Genomic DNA, 14,968 nt, shown 5'->3' with positions numbered 1-14,968 from the left:
CTCTAATACCATTGTAATTTAATGCATCTGTTTTCTTCCTCTTTACATTCCCCCTTACCTTAGAATGATGAATCAATAGGTCCACATCCAATCTTTCCAGTTCTATTTTTAAATCACTCATTTTTCTTGTTTTTAAAAATTAATATGAATAATAGCAACAATAAAAATATCACCAACCATAATAATGATAGTAATAATAAAGTAGTGGTAGGAAGAGGAGGAGTATTTGTTTCTATTTGAACTTTCTTTGACAAAATAACTTCTATTGAAGAACTTGCCTTATTACCCCAAATCAGTACCTTTTCTGCACCTTTTCATCTAAGAGAGGTAACTGGGAATGTGAGAGGATGAGTGACTTATTTAGTGTCACAAATCCACTACATTTAAGAAGTCAATCTTGAATTGTCTGTTCCTGATTTTTAGGTAGTCAACAACCCAGTGGAATTGCTTGTCGGCGCTGGCAGGGGAAAATGAATCATGGAAACATGGAAAAAAATAAAAATAAATAAATAAATAAATACTAAATGTTCTCCAAAAAAGTTGGAACATTACCTTCTTTCTTTTTTTTCTCTCTCCAGCTATGAGAACAAACAGTTCTTCTACGGCCAGTGAAAAAATTATTTTTCTCAACTTAGTTCTAGGTATTGCTTCCTTCATCCAGACAGGAGCTGGTATGCTGGGAAACTTCTTCCTTCTTTGTCATTATATCTTTATTTTCCTATTTGGCCAAAAGCTGAGGCCCATAGACTTCATTTTTTTCCACTTGGCCTTGGCCAACTCCATAATGCTTATTTCAAAGGGAGTCCCTCAGACAATTGTTGGCTTGGGGCTGAAGATTTCCCTGGGTCACGTTTGGTGTAAACTTATCATTTTTGTTCACAGAGTGGCCCGTAGTCTTTCCCTCAGCCTCACCTGTCTTCTGAGTGGCTTTCAGATTATCACCATCAGTCCCTCTACTTTTTCTGTAGTGTCAGACCCAAAAGCCTTTGCCTCAAAACTCATTAAACCTTTGTGCCTTTCCTGCTGGATCCTACACATACTGATAAATGTCTTTGTGCATGTGAATATGAAGAACTTTATAGGAAGCAGTAATGACACAAGGATATGGCATATGGGATTCTGTTCACATTTTATTCCAGCCTCTTTCAAAGTCTCACTATTTGCAATTCTTTACTGTATTCCTGATTTCCTGTATGTGGGATTTATGATGATGGTCAGTGGCTCCCTGGTGCTTCTCCTGCAAAGACACCACCACCAAGTTCGGCATATTCACAGATCAGGCCTTTTGTCAAAAAGGTCCCCTGAGATAAGAGCCACCTATACCATCTTGGTGTTTGTGAGCACCTATGTCTCATTCACCTTAGCCAATTCCATTTTGTCAGTTTATCTCTTTCAGTTTGATAGGCATTTACGGTGGTTGATACCTACATCAGCTCTCCTGGTTGCAAGTTTCCCAGCTATCAGCCCATTTGTACTCATCAGCTGTGATTCTCAGATTCTCCATTTCTTTTATTCACTCTGGGGAAAGAAAAGATCCCAAGACTCTTTTCCTTAAGTCTTCCACTGCTCAGCATTCTACTTCCCTACTTATAAGCAGATAGCTTTAAGAAGATGATGAGAATGAATAGCTACATAGCATAGAGGATAGAGTGCCAGAGCTGGAGTTGGGAGGAACTGGGTTCAAATCTGACAGACACTTCATAGCTGTGTGATACTGGACAAGTCAGTTGATCCAAAATGCCTAGGCCTTACCACTCTTCTGCTTATCATCAGTTTGAAGACAGAGGGCACACTTCTTTTAAAGAACCTGAAGAGAATAGGTCAGTACCCAATAGGATCAAAGAATTATGGGGCTTCGAACAGAGAAGGGATATCAATGATAATGGTCATCATCATCATACCTAGCATTTTCATAGAACTTTAAAGTTTGAAAAAACACTTGCATATACTTTGAATGTAGCCTGTCCTGATGCTCTTTTTACTATGAAGTTCTTAGTTTCATTACCTTAGGATTATTTTGAGCATTTATTCTTGAAATAGTCTCACTCTAGAAATTGTGTTTGTTTTAATATCAAATGGGATGATGAGAAAAGCAGTTTGTACTGACAGCAGAAGGACACACACTTGAAAAATGTCTATGAGTTGCATTTATGTATAAAGTAAGGAAGATATTTTACGTTTTACCTGCATTCTCCAAGCACAGATAAGCAATATCTGGAGAAGACAGAAGAGGTTTTTTTGAAATTTGTCTCTCAATAGGACTAATGTAAGTGATGCATTATATATATATATATATATATATATATCAGTGTAAAAAAGGTAACTTTATGAAGAGTTTGTGAGGAGATGGCAAGGACACCATATGCATAAAAGAGCTATTTTTGGTCATTTCCGAAAAAAAGATTGGAAGATAAAAATTGACCTAGCTTTTCCCCTAAGTATTTGGGTTTCACTCTTTTCTTGATATAACATTTGAATTATATTCTTTTTTTTTAAATTAAGCCCTTACCTTCCATCTTGTAGTCAATACTGTGTATTGGCTCCAAGGCAGAAGAGTGGTAAGGGCTAGGCAATGGGGGTCAAGTGACTTACTCAGGATCACACAGCTGGGAAGTATCTGAGGCCAGTTTTGAACCTAGGACCTCCTATCTCTAGGCCTGGCTTTCAATCCACTGAGCTACCCAGCTTCCCCCAAATTATATTCTTAAAAGACTTTAATCAAAATATTGCTTGACTAGAGAAGAAGAATCATCCACTTCTATCCTGAAAGTCAGGTATCATGAGTCATGACCTATCGCGTAGCCAAGAGATTACAAATCTTTGTATGCTGCATATCTTTTGTTATCGGTTTCATTCATTAATTAATTATATAGTCAATATTTTAATAGTTAATTATAGTGCCATAAGCATTGTTATAATGTAAAATGATATTTTACTAGTTTATTATATAATTTTAATAAAGTGCTTCAAATGAATGAAAAACTGAAATTTAACTAATGAAAAACTAATTTTCTTAATATGTTCATTGATTGTTGTTAATATCAAGAGAATAAAATTAAATAAAACAACAAGTCTATTTGTCAGTGGCAGAAAATTGGAGCTAGTCAGGAGTGTATGGTGTAAGATTATTACTGGATCCCTCATGGATCCAACAAGCAATTGGTACACTGAGAGGTGACTTTCAGCTAATGATTGTGGTTAATTCATGTAATAATCAGTCCACACAAAGTTGTATACTTTTTGCCAACCAAGGTTCAATATTATGACAGATGGTTAGAAGAGATGTAAAACATACCTATCTTATCTATGGATAAGGGTAGAATTTTTGATCAAACAAAAGATAGAGAGGATTATGGGAAATAAAACAGATACTCTTGATTACATGAAATTAAAAAGCAGTTCTCAGACCACACTCACCTTTGAGCAGCACATGAAATTCTTTGAATGGTGAGCTATTGACTTAATGACATTTCAAACAATTACACCTGCAACCAAAATTCCTAATGATGTCAAATTACAGGCCCAGGTGATCTTACATCCATATCACAATTTCATTAATAATAGTTTGTACCCAGGAAATTATTGCTATTTTTTCATGGTACAATTATAGCTCACAATGTGTACATAATAAAAACATCTCATTTGTCCTTCATTTTTAACTGAAGAACAATAATGTTCTAGAGATTCATATATAAGGGAATACATGATAGTTCACTCAAAATCCCAGAAAATGCCAACCATCACAAGCCTAAAATTTGATGCAAAAATGAAATCTTTTAATCTAAGATCTTTTGTACTAGGTTGTACCTGCTCATTGATAGGTAATGTAAATAAAAGCTAAATAATGTTAATAAATAGTGTGCATGGAAGTTATAACTTCAAGAATGTAATTTCAACCTATACTATTTACTAGAATTTACTAAGTATTATTGAACTATTAACATTAAATTTGATACTTTTCATAAGCAATGGTCAAAAAGTCTCAGATAAAACTCCCTCTTTACTCTAAGCAATCTTGTATTCCTCTCTGCACTCTGCTTGGAAGTTGTCTTAGTTTGGCAAACTTCAGTATTTTAGCATTGTACAACAAGATGTTTGCAGGGTTGATAGGATTGTATGACCTGGCCTGAGTAGAAAGTCCCAACGACATCACAGTCATGGACAACTTCAGCGGTCTTTGTAATTTTTTCCTCAAACAAAAATTATATGATTATTCACTATAAAGCCCCAAATGCCCAATTAAATGTTTAGTAGTTTTCAAAAATTCTACCACATCCCTTAATGGCTCATTTCATGTAACAGCATCCAGATTAAAAGAATTGTTTTTCTAATGAAATAACTCTTTGGTCATCATTTTTCAGTTAACAGCATATCTGATGCTATCATTTCCCAGAATTCACAATGTGAGGAAAAAATAAAACACCCAAATAATGTACCCAGTAGCATATATCTAAAATGTGTAACAAAACATTACCAGTCAGATGACATCGTTTCAGTTAAATGCATTTCCAGATTATTTTACATATAAATCAGCCATTAATATCACTTTTTGGCATTTATACTTACTTCTTTCAAGACCAATATCATTATAAAGTCATTTTAATTCAATTGTCTTTAACAAAATTTACTTTTGCAGCTATTAAGCATGTTCTTGAAATGCAAAATACTAGGTATCTTTTCCATTACAATTTATTTTCAACAAATAATTCTATACTTAAATATATTTCTACATTTTCCATATCATAAAGAACAACTACATAATGTTCCTCACATCTGTCTAATCTCAACAAAATCAGAACACCTTTCAAACCTCTTTCCAAATTCCAAAGGTTTCACTTTATTTAAAAAAAAAAAACCTCTTTCCATCTCAATATTATGTATTAGTTCTAAGATAGAAGAGCTATGCACTTACAATGGGGGTTAAATGACTCACACAGGGTCATATAACGATGAAGTGCCTGGAGCTAAATATGATCTCTGGACCTCCTATTTATAGGCATGACTCTCAAACTATCTTGCTGCTGCCCCTCTTCCATCCCAACCCTTCACTTTCAAACCAAAAGACTAAAACTTTCATTAAGTTTCTACCAATTTAATTTCTCACTGCAAATATTCATCATTAGTATTCAAAAGAAGGCACTGATTGGTGTCCCCAATTACAGTGGTTCCAGAGGCTCTAGAGAATCTCTGGCTCATGCAGTGGATATGAAGCCTAGAGGCAGGGCAAGCTGATGGTGCTCCTAAAGGAGGCAGTCCATGTGGTAGCTGGTTCTTCATGAGTGTCTTTGTTGTTAATCTGGAGGATGTCACTTTCTGAGACTTTATTCTATCCTGCTGCCGTTTTCTGGAAACTCTCTTAAACTTCCTCTTCCTTTCAATAATAAATAAAACCAAAAAACCTTGAAAAAACCGAAACCCTTCCCCCATTTTATTTTTTGAATCACCATTTCTGATACTTCCTCCTTTGTCTATTTTCCTGCATCTCCTCCTTCATAAGGAATACAAATACTGTTATTCTTTAACCTTATCTTCTTTCTCTTTCTTTTTCCAGTTTTCCAAGAGTAGCCTCTTTTTTTGTTTCTGAGAAATCTAGATTGTAGTATGGTGTTCTTATACCTCTAATGAACATGGTAATGAGGGACACTCTCAGTTTGAAAGTTCCATCTGGCAGCACCAATAATCCATGTGCCTAAGATATAGATCAATGATTCCCAAAATGGGCATTATTGCCCCCTGGTGGGTGATGCAGCAATCCAGGGGTGCCATGGTGGCCACAGGTGCATTTATCTTTCCTATTCATTGCTATTAACATTTTAAAAAATTAATTTCCAGGGGGCTAAGTAATATTTTTTTTCTAGAAAGGGGGTGGTAGACCAAAAGAGTTTGGGAACTACTGATCTAGATCTTTACATCTGTTTTTTAGCATGCACAGTTGACAATAAACAAAGGTTCCATATTAATTTGGCCAAGTCTGCTTTCCCATAATTATGTTCATACCAAGTCCAGTCTCTGCTGACTTTTACCCCTTGAATTATGGACATTTCTGGTTGAAGTGGCAAATTTTCCTTGTTCAAGGCCTTAACATCTTGCTTAGCAGAGAGGAATCTGGCCATCTCCAAAGCATCTACTCACTATGCTGCCATGAACATAACTTCTTATGAAATTCTGATTTTTCAGCACCCTTTACATTTGGTCCTCCTGCCTTAAAAGAAAAATGCCTTGTTTTCAGGGACTGTATTTCTTACATTTAGGTGTATGCTTAGTCCTTAGCAGAATGACTAGTTTCTGACAATATCCTTACACTGAACCTTCTTTGTCCAAAATCACCCCTCATCTTAGTTACCAGATCCAATGGCCTTTTCTCAAACTTGATTCTCCTTCATCTCTCTGAAGCCTTTGATACTGTTCATCACTCTCTTATCCGTGATACTTTCTTCTCTCTAGGAATCCAGGACATTATTTTCTGATGGTTCTATTTCTCCCTATTTAAAGTGTACCTTCTCAGACTTCTTGGCTGGATGCTCATCCAGATAACGTCATCTAACCAGAGGTGACTCCCAAGTTTCAGTCCTCCTCTTCTCTTCTCTTTCTACATTTAGATCACATAGTTATCTCATGAGCACCATGAATTTATGGACCATATTTATGTTGATGATTCTCAAGCCTTCCTGTCCTCTCTGCTGATCAATGACCTTAAATCTCCCACTGCTCTTCAGTGACCTTGAAGCAGATTTCCAGTAAACATCTGCATTCAATATATCCAAAACTTAAACCATATCCCACTCCCCTCCAAAGGTGTTGATTTCCCTTTTGCAGTATCTTTCAACTATGCCTTTTTTTCTTTCCTCTGATACTGCTACCATTCTGGCACAGGCTCTCTTCATCCCACATATGGACTACTGAAATAGCATGTGGGTGGGTCTGCCTATATCAAGACTCTCTTTAGACAAATCCTTTTTCTATTCTCCTGCTGAAGTGATTTTCCTGAAGTTCAGGTCTGACCATATCATTTCTCTTTCTCCAGAACTTCAAAGGATCTTTATAGCCTCAAGGATCAAATACAAAATCCTATAGACTTTTCCTACCTTTCTAGTTGTCTTTTACATTATTAATTATCATTTACTCCTTTAAAAACCCTTATTTTCTGTCTTAGAAATGTAAGGGTTAAATTGTATGGTTGGACAACAATTATATGAAATAACGTGGTTGCCAAATTATTATATCTCAAGTCAGAAGTTTATTTATCAAAATAGAGTGGAAACAATAGAGTAGAGAAATGTGAAAGGGATAGAGAAGTCATCTATCCTATGAACCTAAATGTTTTGCTCCAGGTCTGCTTAATCCAGGCAGAGATTAATTAGCTCTCAGCCAGGAAGGCTGGTAGTGAGTAACCACATGGCCTCCTCCAAAATGGAAGCTAGACTTTTTCCAGAAGCTAGGAAAGGGGTCAGGTGTTTACTCACCCAACAAAGTAGTCCAGGAGTCAGAGTCCAAGTAGAAGCCCAGCTCTGAGCCCAAGATTAAAACCATAGTCTCCAGTGAAGCTCCCTCAAAGACTTTCTAAGACTATCTCCATAAAGCAATCTCTTTAGACTATCTTCTCAAAGACAATCTGCCCTGAAGGAGTTCAAGGCTTGCTTTTTTTGGTAACTTCTTGTCTCTTCCCCTCTTCATAGGAGCCAATCACAATTTCCAAATTGTCTAGCACTGCCCAGGGGGCAATGTCTATGGGATCGAATTCTCACCTTCTGAAGATTAAGTTCTCATCAAAAATATTCACAGCTAAGGGTGTGAATTTTTTAGTACCTTGCAAGCTTCTTACCTAGTACTAAGTAGATTATTCAGTCTTTTGTTGATTCAATTTAAAAGAAGACAAAGGAGAGTTAATTCTGTCTTCAGTCTACATAGGTACTAAATAGGGGTACCTAAGTTATTGTTAACCAAAGTGTTAACTCAAAATAGACAAAGAGAATAAAGGATTCTCTTTCACAAGTGTAAACTCAAAGAGAACAAAGAATGCCCTTTTACAGTAACACTCTAAGAAGGGTAATGATTCTCAAATGGTGTTAAGTGACTTGCCCTGGGTCACACAGTTGGGAAGTATATGAGATAAGATTTGAACCCAGGTATTTCCATTTTCAGGCCTGGTGCTTTCTCCTCTATAACACCTTTAAAAAATTCTGAGTGTAAAGAATCAATTTCTTTGTTAGTTGGCAGAGGATAAATTGATAGTTTAAAGTTTCTCAGAGATATTTTATTCAGATTGTTGTAAATACAATTCTGAGAGCCCATTATTCTTATTATTGAACCTTCTCCTGGATAGCCCAAGACATCTCTAATTGGTGGACACCTAATAAAGAGGTGAGCTAATATTTTCCTGTCCCTCCCTCATCCCCCATGATGATAGAGTTGCATGTCTGATCACAGGATTCCAATATCCTTGCCAGTCTAAATTGAGAAATCAGTTTAGGCCTGGCCACTTTCATTTATCTATTCCAATGAGAAAAAAACCAAGAATATCACCTGGTTGGCCCAGATTTATTTAGAATGAAACTAGTTTTTATTTAATAAGGTCTGATAGAGTTAATGTTTTCAATTCCTGATAATACCAGTTTTATAAGATGCTCTGGGGTAACAAGTGTCAGTATCCCTATGATAATGAGGACAAAGGGATGAAGGGAAAGGATTGAAAAATCCTTTCCAGAGGCTTGTTAGAAATCAAATGATATAGTTCAGAGTATTTTTTAAGAAATGAAAATGATAGAGAATTAAGAATGAATCTTCTCAAGGAGCAGGAGCTGTGGGCTGTGTCAAGGAAGCAATATATATATCTAAAGACATCACATATCTTTCATGTTTTGTATAATACTAACTTTGTATCATGTTAAATTATAAGTAACTTGAGGAAAGATGTCTCATTACCTTTTTATCTGCCCCTAACTGTCTTAAGCAGTGCTCTGTAGAATATATAGAATGCTGAATCAGAAGAATCTTAGGTAAGATAGAATCATTTTAAAGATGAAGAAATAGAGGCTTAAAGAGAAGTAATTTGCCTAAGGTTACATTGTGCTTTAAGGAATGATAGAAACATTACTTTATCTGTGCTCTCGACTCATATTCTAGTATCTACCATGTACTCTTCAATCCAGGGACACTGTCCTCCTTTTCTGTTCAACAAAGAAGTCACTCTGTCTCTTGGTTCAGAGAATTTTTTCTGGTGGTTCCCTCTACCTGAAGTGTTCCCCCTCCTAATTTCTGTTCATGCCTTACTTGGCATCCTTGAAGTGCCAGCTAAAATCACATGTTCTATAGGAAACACTTCCCATCCTCTCTTCAATTGACCTCTTAGTTATTTCATATTTATCTTGAATAAAAACTTCTTTGAAAATAATTGGTTGTTGTCTTTCCCATTGCATTATGAATTCCTTCAGGGTTGGTGCTCTTTTACATCTCTCAGTGTGTCCAGAACTTAAGACAGTGCCTGGCACATAGTTTGTGGTATTTACTGATTAATTTAGAGTAAAGAATGATGTGTCAGCACAATATGTAAAATGTGATGTAAGAACTCCTGTCTGTCTTTCTTCCTGTAATGCTCTGTGACTATCTTATGGGATTACAGACTAACACATCTCCACTTTTCATTATGCTGATATATCTCAGCTATTAGACAGACCCTGCCAGGCTGAAGATATAGCAAATGACAATATTTGCCATTTCCTTTGGAGGTGCACTTGCATATAGTCTTGGGCTCATTGTTTTGGGGATCCTTGTCTTCAGGGTACCCTATCAATGAGGAAATTGGGCTTCTGGTTCATTATTTTCCTCATTTGAAATTCAAAATGAAAAATTTTGTTGGCTTTAGTCTAAAGGATCATATCCAGTAGGGAAATGGAGGGAAGGGAATCAAAAGGTGCAGATGATGGACACAGAAATTAGATATAGGACAGGCAGCTTTATTTTCACACATTGAAAAATAAATCCTTAGCAATACAGATATGTAAAATTATTAATATTGGTTGAGAGGTCATTACTAAAGCTCTGTTAGGAATTTTCAAATATGTGAATTTGTGAATCTTCACATCAGTCACTTCACACTTCATTATGACTATGGGAATCTCAACCTCTAATTGAATTCTTTTTTCATAAGAGGATTTCAGACATGAGGAAACTCCAGAGAAAATACTCTTGTGTTGGGAGATAGAATATTGTATATTTACAGAACAGAACTGAGGCTAGTTTCAACCAGTAATGGAGAACAAAGAGAAGAATAAATGTATAAGAACCCTGAAAGGGTGGGAAGGGTTCAAGCATGAAAGGGCTTTAAAAGCCTAACAATACATTTTGTATTTGATTCTATAGGTGATAGGGAGACATTAAATTGTATGGAATTGTGTGTATGTGAGGGGAGTCAAAAGGTCAGCTGGTGTTTCTTGAATAATCATTTCAAAGGTTAAGTGGAGGATGGAAGGGAGTACAGAAAGATTTGAAATCATTATGATATTGCAATACTCTAGGTGTGTGGATTTTAGAACAATCACCAAGGTGTTGGGAGTATCACATGAAGAAAAGAGATGGTCAGGAGAAATAATTCAAGGGAAAAGAATTCATAGCATATCAGATATGGAGATTAGAGTGAGTAAGGATTCTGGGATATAGTCTAAGTTTAAAGGCTAAGTGTTTGGAAAGAAATACATAACCACTTCTCATAATGAATTGAATGGTGATTTGATGGGACATATTTTCATTAGAAGTCCATTTTTATTCCAAAAAGATTTCCAAGTCCCTTCTTCTTTCAAGGCATGAGGCTAGGCAGTTAGAAGATAAGGACAAAGATTTTTTAAAAAATAGTGTCTGTCTTCAAGGAGCACCCTTCAATGTGTCAGATCAAATTGAATAGTGACAGAGAAATAAAGGAAACAAAAAAAGATGATTCTCCTCAGAAATGTATTAGGTTGCGATGAGAGTCAGTACTGGGGTAATTACTAAAGAATGGGGTCAAAGGATGAGTGACTATTGACATAATAGAGGTGGGACTGACAGAAATTAATCTTAAGTGTATTATTATGATTAAAATTCTCTGGATTCTATATGTTAATTTAAAAGTATTTATTAAAAAGTGAAAAGTGAGTCAAAGAGAGAAAAGGCTCAAAATCACATGGCCCCTCACCTAGCTAACCTAAACATGTTACTCATCGCATATTCCATTCATCCCCAATGCTCAGGCAGAAAGAAAAGTGACTTTCAGCTTCTTACTTTTTCTGGGACATTCCAAGTGAAGAGAATTGATTTCTGTCCTGGTCAGAGGCTAATCTGCTAGATGTTAGGAATCAAGTGAGATAAGAGGCAAGTTTCTTTTGGGAAGCCAGGAAGACACAAGGTTTCTGGCTGCCATCTTCTTTATACAGATAAGCCTCATGTCTTGTTTCCAATCTAATAAAAATAGGGCGCTTAATGGGAAGTCAATTGACTAGAGGAACCCCCCATGATCATGATCTTAGGGTAGCAAGAAAAGGGGTGAAAAGTAGTGTTCACATCTCACAGCATGAAAAATCTAAAAATGGCTATCAAAAAATAATTTGGAAATTATGCAGTAGTTGGCTAAGTAGTACAGGTAAGGATGGGTGAAAGAGAATAATAAGAAAGAGCTTGCTCAGATGAGAAAATAAGGAGTCCCAGGTGTCAACAGATATCTAACATCAAATATGATTTAGGTTATTTTTTCAGACAGTTCATTACATTGCTAAGAGGCCTGAGGAAATGCCTTAGAGTGATTCGTTCTCCTGGAAGATGATTTGTGATTTATCCAGTCCTGAGTGTTCCATTGTGGCCTGAGGAGAATCACATAGCACTTGGGAATGAAGATGCAGCCTAGCAAGCTAGCACTAGAGCTCAAAATGGAGAAGACTTCCATAGCCACCATAGATCTTCCTTTGGTACTCTGGTATGTAGGGAGGAAAGAGACCCAGACACTGCAGAACACAAGCATGCTGAAGGTGATGAACTTGGTTTCATTGAAGGTGTCAGGGAGATTTCTGGCCAAAAAAGCCACAGTGAAGCTCCCCAAAGCCAAGAATGCCATGTAGCCCAGGACAAGGTAGAACGCAATGAGAGAACCCTCCTTGCATTTAAGGATCATGTGCCCAGTTTCTGAGTGTGGGTTGTTATATTGAAAATCTGGGAGCCAGAAATCCACACTGTTGATTGACAGGTGGGTCTGTTGGATATCGGAATGTTCCCAGAGGGCCATGAGGACAGGGGAGAGAGCGGTTGGCCCAGGGGGGTATAAAACACCCTGGCAGCCCTGGCTGAGGGTTCCTTTCCTTCCCTTGGACTGGAGATCTGTGGATCCTGGTCTTTTGGGATTGAGATTTGCTGGGCTCAGCCTTGAAAGATCCTCCTGTCTTGTTCCTGATAACATTATCAACCTGTACCCAAAGGATCACTCTTCTGATTCTCCTGCCCCTAGATATTAGGAAATCAATCATCTATAGTTATCTAGGTTTCCCAGGGCCCAGGAGGGATCCAGGAAGTGGGCAGGAGAAGAAGAAGAAGGTGGAAAGGGGTGGATATCCCAAAGACTGTTTAGGCATATCATCTAGCAAAAGAAGAAGAAGCAGAAACATCAAGCAGCAGTTTGCCTACTCTGGTTTGGCTGTGGCCAGGCTGGACCAGAGAAGCTACCCAACCAGACTCAAATACCTGCCTATAGCTCTGAGTGTTTATCATCATCCAAGTAAATAGGGTTTCCTAATTCCTCTATCCAGTCCCAATACCCCATCTTTGCTAAATACAGTTAAAGCCTTTAAAGTACCTTCCTGAAGTGGTTATTTATAGCTTCTGTGGGAAAGGAGATGCAGTCAGAGACAAACCGTTACCAAGCTAATAGAGCCCATTATACATTATCAATCAACCCCAGGTGGGACCTGAAGGGCTATCATCCATTGACCTGAAGGATCCTGCCTGGGCACTGTTATAAAGGAGGGAGGTGTCATATCATCTAGCTAGGACAAGCCTCAGTTGATCTTGCCCTAGCCACCTATCTGGGCTATCACTGTTGTCACACAATTACCAGTGGTAGTATCCAGTTTAGACTCTCCCTCTCCATCTATACATATCTACATTATTTTTATAACAGGGTCTGTATCTGGTCAGGTGATACCTCAGAGTTGTTTTTATTTGCATTTCTCTAATTATTAGAGATTTAGAACACTTTCTCATGTGCTTATTGATACTTTTGATTTCTTTATCTGAAAATTGCCTATTCATGTCCCTTGTCCATTTATCAATTGGGGAATGGCTTGATTTTTTTTATACAATTGATTTAGTTTCTTGTATATTTGAGTAATTAGACCTCTGTCAGAATTTTTTGTTATAAAGATTTTTTCCCAGTTTGTTGTTTCCCTTCTGACTTTGGTTGCATTGTTTTGTTTGCAGAAAAAATTTTAAATTTAATATAATCAAAATTATTTATTCTATATTATCCAATATTCTCTATCTCTTTCTTGGTCTTAAATTCCTTCCTTTCCCAGAGATCTGAAAAGTATACTATTCTGTGTTCAATTAATTTACTTACAGTTTATTTCTTAATATTCAAGTCTTTCACCCATTCTGAATTTATCTTGGTGTAGGGTGTGAGATGTTGATCTAAACTTAATCTCTCCCATATTGTTTTCCAATTTTCCAGCAGTTTTTGTCAAATAGTGGAATTTTGTCCCCAAAGTTGGGCTCTTTGGATTTATCATACACTGTTTTGCTGACGTCATTTACCCCAAGTCTATTCCACTGATCCTCCCTTCTATCTCTTAGGCAGTACCATATTGTTTTGATGACTGCTGCTTTATAGTATAATTTAATATCTGGTACTGCTAGGCCACATTCCTTCACATTTGTTTTTCATTATTTCCCTTGATATTCTTGATCTTTTGTTCTTCCAAATAAACTTTGTTATAGTTTTTTTCTAATTCAGGAAAAAAATTTTTGGTAGTTTGATAGGTATGGCACTAAATAAGTAAAGTAATTTGTGTAGAATAGTCATTTTTATTATTTTATATTGTCTAGGATGATTTTAATGGTGTTTCTCTTTCTACCTCTTGCTGCTGTGATGTATTGGAAATATATAGAAATGCTCATGATTTATGTGCATTTATTTTGCATCCTGCAACTTTGCTAAAGTTGTTGATTATTTTTACTAGCTTTTTAGTTGATTCTCTATGATTTTTTAAGTAGACTATCATATCATCTGCAAAGAGTGATAGCTTAGACTCCTCATTGCCTATTTTAATATTTTCAATTTCCTTTTCTTCTCTAATTGCTCCTGCTAGTGTTTCTACTACAATGCTAAATTATAGAGATTATAATGGGCATCCTTGTTTCACACCTGATCTTATTGGAAAGGCTTCTAATTTATCCCCATTGCACATGATACTTGTTGATGGTTTAAGATATACTGTTTATTATTTTTAGGAAAGGACCTTTTATTCCTATATTTTCTAGTGTTTTCAATAGGAATGGGTGTTGTATTTTGTCAAAGGCTTTTTCAGCATGTATTGAGACAATCATGTGGTTTTTGTTTGTTAGCTTGTTGATATGGTCAATTATGTGGATAGTTTTCCTAATGTTGAACCATCCTGGTATAAGTCCCACCTGATCATAATGGATAACCCTCTTGATCACTTACTGGAGTCTTTTTTTTAAAAACATTTATTACTATTCATTTTTAACATTGTTACATGATTCATGCTCCTACTTTCCCCTTCGCCCCCCGCACTCCCCCCATGGCCAATGCACATTTCCACTAGTTTTGTCATGTGTCCTTGATCAAGACCAATTTCCAAATTGTTGGTAGTTGCATTGGTGTGGTAGTTTCAAGTCCACACCCTCAATCATGTCCACCCCGACCCATGCGTTCAAGCAGTTGTTTTTCTTATATGTTTCCTCTCCTGCAGTCCTTCCTCTGAATGTGGGTAGC

The 14,968-nt window shown here is 36.6% G+C and overlaps 1 protein-coding gene across 1 annotated transcript; it reads left to right on the top strand.

The window, feature by feature from the left end:
• The first annotated feature begins 580 nt into the window (after positions 1 to 580).
• Positions 581 to 1,555, top strand: LOC123240364 (vomeronasal type-1 receptor 1-like). Its single transcript, XM_044667848.1, has one exon. The coding sequence runs from the start codon at positions 581 to 583 to the stop codon at positions 1,553 to 1,555; it is 975 nt and encodes a 324-aa protein (XP_044523783.1).
• The last annotated feature ends 13,413 nt before the right edge of the window (positions 1,556 to 14,968 follow it).

This window comes from Gracilinanus agilis, chromosome 3, assembly GCF_016433145.1.
Source record: "Gracilinanus agilis isolate LMUSP501 chromosome 3, AgileGrace, whole genome shotgun sequence".
In the NCBI taxonomy this organism is placed as follows: domain Eukaryota; kingdom Metazoa; phylum Chordata; class Mammalia; order Didelphimorphia; family Didelphidae; genus Gracilinanus; species Gracilinanus agilis.
Note: the sequence above shows the minus strand (reverse complement) of the source record. Positions and strands in the feature narration are given on the sequence as shown.